The 12,725-nt window shown below is 41.4% G+C and overlaps 3 gene segments (V, D, J or C); all 3 read right to left on the bottom strand.

The window, feature by feature from the left end:
* Positions 1-999: 999 nt before the first annotated feature.
* Positions 1,000-3,515, bottom strand: LOC119238051 (T cell receptor delta variable 1-like). The segment is given in 3 exon segments: positions 1,000-1,059; positions 2,915-3,267; positions 3,467-3,515. Coding segments are annotated over 3 exon segments (462 nt in total).
* Positions 3,516-5,378: 1,863 nt separating this feature from the next.
* LOC119238050 (T cell receptor delta variable 1-like) lies at positions 5,379-6,094 on the bottom strand. The segment is given in 2 exon segments: positions 5,379-5,845; positions 6,046-6,094. Coding segments are annotated over 2 exon segments (516 nt in total).
* Positions 6,095-10,332: 4,238 nt separating this feature from the next.
* On the bottom strand, positions 10,333-11,042 carry LOC119238049 (T cell receptor delta variable 1-like). The segment is given in 2 exon segments: positions 10,333-10,646; positions 10,994-11,042. Coding segments are annotated over 2 exon segments (363 nt in total).
* Between the last annotated feature and the right edge of the window lie 1,683 nt (positions 11,043-12,725).

Raw genomic sequence — 12,725 nt, 5'->3', positions numbered from 1 at the left:
TCACACCGTGGGGCCGAAGATTCCTTATGCCTCACACCGTGGGGCTGAAGACTTAACATCCCTTTATTTTTTGTTCTTGGTCATAAAAAGAGAAAAATTTATCAGAAAAGTACATTAGGCAATAAATTATATGTATCAGTAGACTGCAAGCAATTGGCATGGAAAATTACCTGTTTAGAAATTAGTTACTACACAATTTGGCCCACTTGACAATGGGACACAATTTATTGTACATATCTGACAAGCAAACCAGCACAACTATTATAGTAAGCCCTTCTTTTGCTTTTTTTGAAGTTCCTTTTTATTTAGAAGTTTCTTAGGAAAGTTTTTAAATGAAGTCAACTGTGTTAAGAAGTTTCTAGGTAGAAAAAGTTCTGATAGCTGAGTAGCAGCTGGTCTCCGGCTGAAGGCCATATGAATAGAATCGTCTTTTGATGCTGAGGCTGTAGCTGATAGGGATGTGCTGGCGGCTATCCACTGTCTTAGGTAATTGTCTAAGTTTTAGACATAAGTTTTACTGTTAGGTTTGGTTTTTTATCTATTAACCTTGAAGGCTACCGTCTAGCTGGGACCCGTAGGAGCCAGTAGCCCATGGGAATAAAATACACTAATTGTTTCTGCTTTGCACATGATGACGTAATTTTTCTGCTTACCAAAAATAAATAAATAAAGACCAGCTGAGCCTCTTGGCAGAAGATACTAGCACCTCACCAAGTGTCAGTGTCTCCTCATTCTACCTCACCCCCTTCCCCTCAGCCCTTAAGTTTCAGCCCTTAACGTGTCGCCGAGGCCGTCTCATCCTTTCAGGAACCCCTGACACGACATTTTGCCAGAGGCTGGTCTCCGGCAGTCATCCGTATTTTGGTTGTTCTCTTGCTTTCAAGCTGATTCCAAGATGAAATGTGCCCCCTAGTCCTTGGCTTTCACCGAAGAGACAAACAGTAGTCACCCTGCCCTTCCCTCCTATTCAACCACCGAGTCATGCAATAGCAGCATCGCTCAAACAGATGAAATCACAATAATCTTCTGACTTCTCCCTCTCTCCACGTTGTAGTTCAACTGAATGTTAATAACAATAAAATCATATTCATTGATGATGTAACTGTATCTAATATATTACAAGTCAAAGAAGCATCTATAGGTCTATAGGTCTCTGAAATATGAAGATTCTCTGCTACAGGTCAAAACAATTCACATCTGGGTGGTTCAGGGAGAAAGTTCTAATTCGTTGAGACGTACACTCTGGCCCACTTCACCTCTGAGTGCAACAGGCAACTGATGACTGCTTGCAATTTTTGTAACTGAGCTGAGGAGACCATCAACACTCACAGCAGCATTGCGGGGAAATGAAGGCAGCATTCCCCTCCTGTGCCGATGGCCCTGCCCTGTGCCTGGCAGCACAACTGCAAGTTCTGCAGCTCACACAGTGCTGCCTGTGAGTGTGGTTTCTCTGGGCCATGTCTGAATGAGTCAGGACACCTTTTGGGAGATTTGATCTTTCTTTGTGATTGTATAATAATAAATTGCATCTGGTAAAGCACAGGCTTATAGTTCCTATGACAGGAAATATGGAGGAGATTGATTATTTAAAATTTTCAAGTTTAGTGAATTAATCTGTGATAAGATCTAGAGCATATATGCAACAAATTTATGAGTGTGATGGGAAATATTCATGCATATTTTGGTTCTTCTCTTGCCTCCAAGCTGATTCTAAGGTGAAATATGCCCTCTGGTCCTTGCCTTCCACATAAGAGACAAACAAGTCACCATCCATTTCCTCCTACTCAGCCACCAAGTCATGGAAGAGCAGCATCAGTCAAACAAATGAAATGAAAATCCATCCTCTGACTACTGTATTGCAGGCTGAATGGCAACATCAATAAAATCATATTCATTGTTGACATAGCACTGCTTAATTTATTAGAAGTTCTAAGAAGAACCCATGGGGACTCTTAATTCAAGCATTCAGGCATGTTGGTGTTAGGAGCACCTAAGCACTATTTGGCATGAGTCTACAGCTTTTCTTATATTTACTGTGAAGGGAAAACATCTCCCCAAGTGCTAAGGGGAAAGCATAAGCGCAAAGGGTGGAAGAAATGATTTTCATGACGGTTCCCGATGACTAGACCCACCTTGTAATGTGAGGATATTTCAGTGCAGCTGTTGCTTGAAATATTGTGCTGCAAGTTTTTCAACATTAGGAAGCTATACATATTCTTTTTTTTTCATTTATCAACAAAAGTTAGTTTATTAGCTATACTTACTAAGAACTACTAACCATTTGTCAATAGCATTTTCTTCTGAAAATTTTTTTTTAATTTTATTTTTATATTCTCCATACAATTGCAACCCCCTTATTTTGACCCCATCCCCTCCTTTCCCCACCGCCCCCACAGTGTGTCTCTGGTTCATAGTTGTTTGTTGATTTTGATTTTTTATTTCTTATAGTTATTCTTTTTCCTGGTCCCTTATTTAGGTTTTCTAGATCCCTGCTATGAGTGAGACCATCCGGTATTTTTCTTTTTCTTTCTGGCTTATTTTGCTGAGCATGATCCCTTCCAGAGCCATCCATGTTGCTGCAAACTGCATGTGTTTATCTTTTTTGAATGCTGAGTAATATTCCATGGTGTATATGTACCACATCTTCTTGATCCAGTCATCTATTTTTGGGCATTTGGGTTGTAGGAAACTATACATATCTTGTAAGACTAATTTCAAGTCAAAAATTCATGACTGAGATTGTATTAAAAGAAAGTTACCCTGGACACCTGTTTCCATACGACATGGACGGAGGTTTTACTTAGAATTCAATCCCCGGAGCTAGACCATGGAAGAGGCAGCCACAGTCACTTCCCATTGCCTATTTGGGATGTGCAGGTCTGATTTCAGCTTGGCTGCCTAGAAGAGGTCTTACCCTTCCACAGCTCTGGTGTTTTTGTTCAGCTCTTACTATCACCTCAAACACAGTGTCTTCTCGAAGAACACAAAAATACATGCCTGAATCAGCCAATTGTAAGGACACAATGTTGAGGGAGATGGTTTTGTCTGCTTTCTGAAAGTTTATAGTATAGCGACCCTTTTTTGCATTCTTGGCAGAAGAATACTGCTCAATGATGTAAGTCATCTTTCCATCAGGAAGCTGCTTGTACCAGGAAAGGGAGTATGCACTCCAACTTGTTTCATACCAACACTTCAGGGTGACTGCTGAATGCTCTCCAGTAGCTATAGCTGGCTGGTCTTGAATAACTTTCTGGGCCACACTGGATCCTGTGGGGGAAAATTAGAAAACAGAGATGATGCCGTTAATTATTATGAGCGAATTAATTCTTAATTGTTAATAATTAACCATATTGAAATCATCACATTCTGGCTCTCCCAGTCCTCCTTCACTCCTCATCCATACAAGCACCCTGTGCCCGGTCCTCTCCTTCCATCCTCATCTACCCCTGCCTGGCCCCGGCCCTACCAGAGCAGGTGAAGGCCACCAGGGCCCACAGCAGGCTGGAGGGCACCATGGGGCATGTGTGCCCTGACACGTGTGTGCAGTTGTGCCTCCAGCGGGGAGCTCAGTGTGTCTGAGAGCCTGGAAGGGCGTTTATGTAGTTCCTCGGGGTGATGCTTCTCCCCACACAGGAAATAGGGTTTCTCATGTTGCATTGCCAAAGATGAGAAAACTTGGACTTTGTCTACTTCTCTTCCCTGGAATTTGAGTGAAGCTGTATATGAAAAAGCAATAAGTATTACAGTTTGATCTGAACATTGACAAGTATTAAATCATTGACACACATGGTAATTTTCTGTGGAATATTAAGTGGAATAATTTTGGGACCCCTTTAGAATGGAATGTATTTTGTAGTTGGCGCCTCCTGTATCTATTTAATGGTCAGTCACTTACCTTGCACTCATTTCTCACTATCCATAATCTAATGAATTTTTTAAAAAAATTAAAAGAATCCCATATATGGCGTGGCAGACCTTTCTTGTCGCACCCACTGCACCCCTCAGCAGTGTATTTCAATAGTCTGCTTGTTCTGTTCCCTGCTCTCTCTCTGGTGAGATCTTTCACCATGCTGCACATCTGGCCTATACCCCAGTTCTTTTATAAATAAATACATTTTAAAAAAAAATAAAGAAAGAAAATAGAAATAGCAATGAGTGAAGGTGCTTGCTGTGAGCAAAGAGATTATGCAATGGGCTGTGGAAAAAGCAGTTATAACTATCAGTTATGATCACATGATAATGATAATTTGAAGAAATATTATGAAATTCTTTTGTATCTTTATATAAATATACTTCTATGTATATTAACCATTTTTTACTCCCCTTTCCATTTATCTCTGTGTATCTAATTAGCATAAGATGGTTACTTATTACAGTAATCACAAAGTCAAGGCAGGATATCAATGGGAGAGTGTGACTCAGCAAAAAGGAGTAAGAACTTTGCCCAACTACAAATAAATGTGATTGGTCCTCTCTGTCAGCAAGGTTTAGCTTGTTTTGGTAGGGCACAGTGGTACCTTTGTATTGTCTCCACTTAACTTTCTGGAAATATATTTCTCAGAATCAGCTCCTTGTATTGGGTTAAGGTTCATCCCAAAGATGTCTGTGCAAGATCTGGAGGGCAGCTGTGACCCAGCAGCCATATTTTGTCTTCTGCAGGCTGGTGCAGGCTCCAGGAAGAGTGGCAACTCACACGTACTGCTCCTACTCTGCCCTCATCTTATTGCTAACTTAAAGCCCACCCCCACCAGTCTCCTCTCTCAGCTTCTCTCTGTCTTGGGCCAGGTCTGCATGTAGCCTCATGCAAAATGATACCTACTACATGAGACTGACCAGGTCAGAGACAGAGGAATTTGATTTGCCTTATTGGGTTCAAATTGTCCTCAGGGATTCTACAATAGTACATACTTTCATCAGTGTGTGTGCACATTTGTGCACATGCAAGTTTCCATTCAAATATTACCTTAAACTATTGTATAGCCAATACAGGCTGTATAGCCAATTCAAATACAACCATTTCGCACAGATTTTCCACCAGTTCCAGCAATTGCATGAGGGCTAATCCTTGTGATTAATCTTTTATTTTACATCATTCCTGGCAGTTCTGCTTCCCTGATTATACCTTAGATGACACAAAGCTTAACAGGGAAATGTTAAGGAAATGTTCATCCTTAATATTACAGATGACTAGACCCACTTTTTTATGAGCATCTTGAAGTACAGCTGGCCTTGAAATTTTATGGGGAATTTAATTCAGCATCAGACAATATACATGTGTTCTGGATGATTGATTTGAAGTCAAAACTTCATGACTTAGAATGTATTAGAAGAAGTTACTCTGGACACCTGCTTCTAAATGACATAGAAAGAGGTTTTACTCAGAATCCAATTCTTTGAAAAGACCACGTATGGAGCAAGCACAGGCACTGCCATTGCCTATCTGGGACCTGCAGGTGTGATTTCAGCTTGGGTCCTGAGGAGGGCTCTTGGTTTTCTTGAGGTCTGGGTTTTTGTTTGGCTTTTAGTGTCCTCTCAAGCACAGTGGGTTCCCAGAGAGCACAGAAGTACTTTGCTGAATCATCCAGTTGTAAGGATTTAATGGTGAGGGAGATGGCTTTCTCTGCTTTCTGGAAGTTTATAACACAGGGACCCTTTTCTGCATTATTGGTAGAAGAAGAAGACTGATGAATAAGGTAATTGATCTTTCCATCAGGAAGCTGCTTGTACCAATAAAGATAGTAGTTAATCGAACTTGTTTCATACTGACAGTTGAGGGTGACTGTTGACCACTCTTGTGTGGTTATAGCTGACTGGTTTTGGGTCACTTTCTGGGCCACACTGGATCCTGTAGGGAAATCAGAAAACAGAGATGATGCAGTGAATAAAATATTATAGAATTAGACTATTCTGGTACAAAAATAAACCACATTGAAATTATCATATCCTGGCTTCTCCCCAACCTCGATTCCCCCACCTCCATGTCAAGCACCGTGAGCCTGGTGCTGTCTTCCCATCCTCCCCACCCCCGCCTGGCCCCAGGCCTACCAGAGCAGGTGAAGGCCACCAGGACCCACAGCAGGCTGGAGGGCGCCATGGGGCTTGTGTGCCCTGACACGTGTATGCAGTTATGCCTCCAGCTGAGAGCTCAGTGACTATGAGAGCCTGGAAGGGTACTTATGTAGTTCCTGGGCCTTGATGCAGCTCCCCAGACAGGAAACAGGGTTTCTCATGTTGCATTGCCCACCTGGTTATTCACAGAAGAAAAAAGTCTGACTTTCCCTAAACTTTGACTTTGTCTACTTCTCTGCCTGGTAATTAAGTGAGGCTGGATGTGAAAAAGCAATTAGTATTACAGGTTTGAGCTGGAGGATAGAATCAGTGGAATAATATTGATGCCCTTTGTAAAATAGAATTTACTATGTATTTTGTCCTTCTTGTATCTAATTAATGGTCATTCATTTACCTTGCACCCATCTCTGTCCACACTGAATCTAATGACTTTTTTTAGAAAATCCAAAAACAACGTCTGAGTGGAGACTATCCTATTCACAGCAACTACCCCATGTGCCTTTCTTCTCTCTTACTAGGTCTTAGAGTTCTGCTTAATTTTTATAATGAATGAAGCTGCTTCAAAAGTGATGATTAAAGATCAGCCCTTCTGACTTTCAAAAATATGTTTTGTTCGACAACCGTAAAGATAGTCTGTGATAATAATTGTGATAACGTGTGGCAATAGTCTTCAGGCTCTCCTTGGTTTCCTCACATGCCATGCGAAGCCACAGAAGTTCTGGTGAGGTTATGGTGTTTCCTATTCTCCCTCCCTCTACTATTTTGATAATAGCTTTTCTCTTATTAACTCTGTATCCTTCAGTCTCAAGAAAATCACGGCACACACACACACACACGTGTGTGTGTGTTTGTGTATATATATATGTATATATATATATATAATGGTATTGCAAATTTCTTTCACATATATAATTTTATATAATTATAAGAGAATAGGCAATTGCCATGCTGTTCGTTATATCCTAGGACTTAGGTCTGGAATTTTGTACTTTGTGACCAGCTTCAACCATTTTGCCTATACTATGAAATGTTGTTGGGATTTTGGGAGGGGCTGCCTTCCTAATGGGGGACAGAACCAATCTACAAGATCCAGACAGAAATAAATGAAATCAGACAAGCCACGCAAATGATTCCATGTGACTTCCCTGTTTAGGTTCTCAGCCAGATGCCTGCAGTGTGTCGGGAGGAGTGCAGGGGGGAGCTGGAACCACAATCTGCACCTGCAGTGGAATCTAACATCAACATTGACCTCATTTCTAATATGATCATAAGTATCAAGGTCTGTCATGTTTCTTACTATTCAGGGGAAATCGGCCCATCAAGCATACTGTGTAGGGACATGGGTGGCTTAGGATAACACGTCGGGAACACTAAGCAGTGTCCCCTACAATGGTTTATTTTTCTCCATCCCTTGTTCCTTTTCGGGGTGCTTTGATGATATACTAAAGACAGAACTGTAGACAATCACATTTAACACAAAAAAAACCTCCCACTTTACACAACAAATGTCATTTTTCCCCAGGATAACTTCATTACTCTTCAACCCAAACTTACCTATGTCTTATATTTGTCATTTTGAAGTCAATCATGTTCATAACTGCAAGGAAAAAATTAAAAACCAGATTAAAAATCTATAATGGTAATCTCACTAACTGGTCAGCAACAGCAGCTCCTATAGGGGCCAGGCCAAGCCACACTGAGGCCAGGGAACACTGGAGGCAGCAGGAGGCCAGTGTCAGGCTCACAAAACATTTCACACACCAGGGGGCACACTTCAGCAAAGAGCTGCTTTCCTTCCTGTTGCTTGGAGTGTGCTGGAGCCTGGTTCTCAAGAAGAGGAGTTAGCTTAAGACTGCCCCAAGTAGTGACATTTGAATACAGACATAAAGGAAGCTGGGAGGTACACTGTGCAGACATTTGGGGGGATGACATTACATGCAGAGGGTGAGGCATGGGGCAAAGTTCTGATAGGAAAATATGTTTGTAGTGTTTCAGGAGTAATATCTCCCTCCTCATGCTCCTTATTCGTTCCAGCAAAAAAAATTGTGAAGAGACTGGTTGAAACATTCAGCACAGTTAATGATTGGTGAATGATTTCCTCATCTATTGATTCTGTGGCAATTTGTACCTAGATATGGCATTTTCTTTTCTACTTTGTTGAGCTTTGGGGGAGGGGGGAGGGCAGGGATGTGTGTGTTCCAGTGAAACCAGAAATGTCACCATCCCTGAGAGTTCCAGTCAGTTGTCCTGAGGTCAGTTGATTGTCATCTAATATCAAATGCTTCCCCCCATGTTTATAAGCTGTGGGATATCATACTTCTGACAAGGTTTTTCAAGTTTTTTGCCACATTCATTGTTACCTTTTCTTATAGATTTATATGAACTTTTTATATGTTCAAAATTTGAATTTAGTTTAATAGTGTGTGCATTGACACTCCAAATTCTTAGTGATCTTTAACAAAGAATTTAAAATGATGCTTTCCTGTTTATGAGGAGGTAGCTTAAAAGCTTTATTTTTTTTAAATACGCCATTTAAAATTGTTTTCATCTGTTACTTGTGATTTTTCATGAGGCATCATTCTTGATTATGTTTCCTAGAGAACAAAGTGTTGATTTTCTCTGGAAATTTAAAAGACTCCCCCACCACCTCTCTCCCAATAAATAGACACTTTGAATATGGATTTCCCATTGTTTCGGCAATCTTTCTGCCAGAACAACCTCTCCAAGAGGTGAATTTGTAAAATTCTGTACTTAACTTTATGATATTCCATGTAGCATTGCTCCTGAATAAGAAACTTGTTTTAAATAAAAGTCAGGTAGAGCAGAAAATGGAGGTGCTGGCTATGGGCAAAGAGACTATGCAATGGGGAATGGAAGAGCTGGTTATAAATACATGAGCTATAATAATCACATGAGCCAGCCATAATCACATGATTTATTGGAGAATAGTTTGAAATGCTTTTTCATTTTGGTATACATATATGTGTACAATACCCATTTTTACTCCCATTACACATTTGCTTATGTGCAGTAGCATAAGAGGTGCTAATTAAAGTTAATCATATTAGCTAATCATATTGGTTCATTATGAAGTGAACTGAGAGGTTAACAACTACAAAGTAGCAATGGAGAGTGGCTCATCAAGAGGGGATTAAGAACTTTGTCCAAAGATGGATAAATGAACTTGATGCTCTTTGGTAGGGAGGGATATTTTGTTTTGGGGTCACTGTTGTGGCATTGATTTGTCTCAACTCAACTTTCTGAAAATGTGTTCCCCAGAACTTGCTTCCTATATTACGTTGGGTTAGGGCTGGTCACAAAGATGTCTGGGCAAGATGTGGAGAGCAGCAGTGATGCAGCAGCCATGATTTGTCTTCTGCAAGCATGGTGGCAACTCTCAGGTGCTGCTCCTGCTCTGCCCTGCCCCATTTTATTGCTAACTCACAGCCCCCCTTCCCTGCCCCCACCAGGTCTCCTCTCTCAGCCTCTCTCTGTCTTGGGCCAGGTCTGTATGTAGCAGGATGCAAATGATACCCACTTCCCCTGAAGGTGCCTAAGCCCATAAGTAAGTGACAGTAGACAGCTGTATTTTGTCTGGTTTCTAATTGTCCTCATGGGTTCTAGCTTGAAAATAAACAGGTCAGTTTGTCCATGCTTTTCTTTACATCCAAGGTTCCTTACAAAGTTTAATCCAACTGAATTATAGCAAATTCAGGCTGTGTGGCCAAAGCAAACATAAGAGCTTTGCACAGATTCCTCTACCTGTTCCAGCAGTGGCAAGAGTTCTAAACCTTGTAATTAAAATCTCTTACTCTACATCACTCATACTGGTTCTGCTTCTTTGATTGTATCTTAATTGACACAAAGCCTATGAGGAAAGAGCTAAGAATGATTTTCGTGGTGATTCTAGATGACAAGATCCAGCCTGTGATGTGAGCATCTCTAAATGCAGCTGCCACTTGAAATGATTGTGGGGCAAGTTTTTTTAGTGTTAGGCAACTCTTTATATTGTCTGTAAGACTGATGTTAAGTCAAAAATTCATGACTGAGAATGATTTAAAAGAAATTTCTCTGGACACATCTTTCCAAATGACATAAGAGGAGCTTTTACTCAGAAGTCACCCCAGTCCAGACTACAGATGATGAAACCACAGTCACCACCATCGCCTGTCTGGGAGGTGCAGGTGTGATTTCAGTTTGGCTGCCAAGCAGAGGTCCTACTCTTCTTGAGCTCAGGGTTTTTGTTCAGCTTTTACTATCTCTTCAAACACAGTGCATCTCACTGAGAGCACAGAAATACTTGGCTGAATCTTCCCATTGCAAGGGTGAGATGGTGAGGGAGATGGTTCTCTTTGCTCTCTGGAAGTCTATAGAATAGCGATCATTTTTTGCTTTGTTGCCAGAAGATGAAAGATGATGAATAATGAGTGTGATCTTTCCATCAGGAAGCTGCTTGTACCAATAAAGAATGTAGTTACTCCAACTTGTTTCGAACTGGCAATTGAAGGTGACAGCTGATCCCTCTTGTTTAGCTGTAGTTGGCTGGTTCTGAATAACTTTCTGGGCCACACTGGATCCTATGGAGAAAAACAGAAAATACAGCTGATGCAGTGAATAAAATATTATAGAATTATTCTAATTTTGTGTCCACTCTATGGGGGTGGGGGGCGGGGAAAGGAGGGATTGGAATCAAAATAAGGAAGTTGCAATTGTATGGGGAATATAAAAATAAAATTAAAAAAATAAACAAATAAATAAAATTAAATAGTTAAAAAAAAAGAAAATAATTTTGTGTCCAAAAATCAACTATTGAAATCATCATATACCGGCTATCCCCAGTCCTCCTTCCCCCTCATCCATGCCAAGCACCCTGTGCCCGGTGCTGTCCTCCCATCCTCCCAGCCCTGACTGGCCCCGGGCCTACCAGAGCAGGTGAAGACCACCAGGGCCCACAGCAGGCTGGAGGGCACCATGGGGTGTGTGTGCCCTGACACGTGTGTGCAGTTGTGCCTCCAGGAGGGAGCTCAGTGTCTCTGAAGGTCTGGAAGGGTGTTTATGTAGTTCCTGGGGGTGATGCTGCTCCCCACACAGGAAATAGGGTTCTCGTGTTGCATTGCCCACCTGGTTATGCACACATGAGAAAAGAGTCTGCTTCACCCAAACCTTATTATTGTCCACTTGTCTTTCCTTGGTAATTCAGTGAAGCAGTAGGTATAAAGATGCATGAAAAAAGAAATTCATAGCACAGTTTTGAGCTGTGGGAAAATGGACATTGAATCATTTGACATACACTGAAAATTTTGAGGCAATAATTTTGTGAACTCATTGAAAATAGACTGTATTATGGAATTCCCCCTCCTTTCATGTATTTTATGGTCATGAATTTACCTTGCATTCCTTTCTCTCCATCATGAATTCCTTGAAATTTTTTGATAATTCACAGACCTGTGGTTTTCTCAGTGAAGACTAAACTATTCAAAAACAATTAGTGTGTCTCTTTCTTTTTCCTACTGGGTTAGAGGGCTCTGTTGAAGGCTTACAATAAATAAGACTGCTTCCAGTGAAAAATCAAATGATAAAAGATCAGTCTTTTGACTTTCAAAAGCTATTCAGTTTTTGTGTGTTTATGAAAATAACAGGAATAACATGTTAGGTTCATCTTTTGAAACTAATACTGAGGTTTTTTTTTTTTAATATTTATTTATTTGTACAAGAACCAGGGTATAGGCCAGATGTGCGGGAGGGTGAGAGGATTCACCAGAGACAGAGCAGGAACAGAACAGGTGGTTCGACTGAAATACACTTCTCAGGGGAGCAGCGGGAGAGACAGGAGAGGCCTGCCACACCATGTGGGTATCTCCTCAGTAGGCCGGGATCGAACCCATGCTGCAGAGGCTGCAGACAGCTTCACAGCACTGCGCTCAACTGCCTGTGCCACCAGGGAGGCCCCTGGGTTTTATTTGTTATACCTGAGGAGGGTCAGGGTCTTGGGGCTCTTGCTGCACAAATAGTCACTTAGCACTCACATGTCCTAGAATGGCTCCTATGTCATGTTTTACAATGTTTGTCCCAAGTGTTCACCCTCCTTTGTTAAATTCCATGGATGAATTTTTTTGTTACTTTGTTATATCAAATCAAGATAAGCTTGCTAAACCTCTACATGACACAGCGCTATCTACTATCCACTCCTACAATGTGCTCTCTGTAAGATGCGCAACTTAGTACATGTGAACCCACAGAAGTTGTTATCTGAAGTGCTGCTGCTATTGCAAGGCCCCCTGCTATGTAGCTGGCCATCTTCCACTGATGTCATTGTTTCAGTGGGTGAACTAATATAAAAAGATCAAAAAGTAAAATTGACATCTGGGGGGAGAAAACAGGGTCTTTAAAATACAGAGATTCTTTGGCACAGTTCCCAGTAACTCATGACTGGGTAGTGCAGGGAGAGAGTTCTAATTAGCTGAGACATCTGCACTGGCCCACATCACCCTGAGAGCAACAGGCAGTTGATTCCTGGTTTGCAATTTTTGTAACTGAGCTGAGGGGACCATCAATGCCCCCAGCAGCAGGGGGGGGAGCAGGTGTTGGCAGCATCACCCTGTGCCCAGGCAGTGCTCCTGTTGTCAGGGGCTAGGTCCCATAGCCAAGACAGTGCT

Source organism: Talpa occidentalis, unplaced genomic scaffold (genome assembly GCF_014898055.3).
Source record: "Talpa occidentalis isolate TD23 unplaced genomic scaffold, MPIMG_talOcc4v2.1 talOcc4.11, whole genome shotgun sequence".
NCBI classification, from domain to species: domain Eukaryota; kingdom Metazoa; phylum Chordata; class Mammalia; order Eulipotyphla; family Talpidae; genus Talpa; species Talpa occidentalis.
The sequence above is the reverse complement of the archived record's forward strand: the minus strand, read 5'-3'. Positions and strand labels throughout refer to the sequence as shown.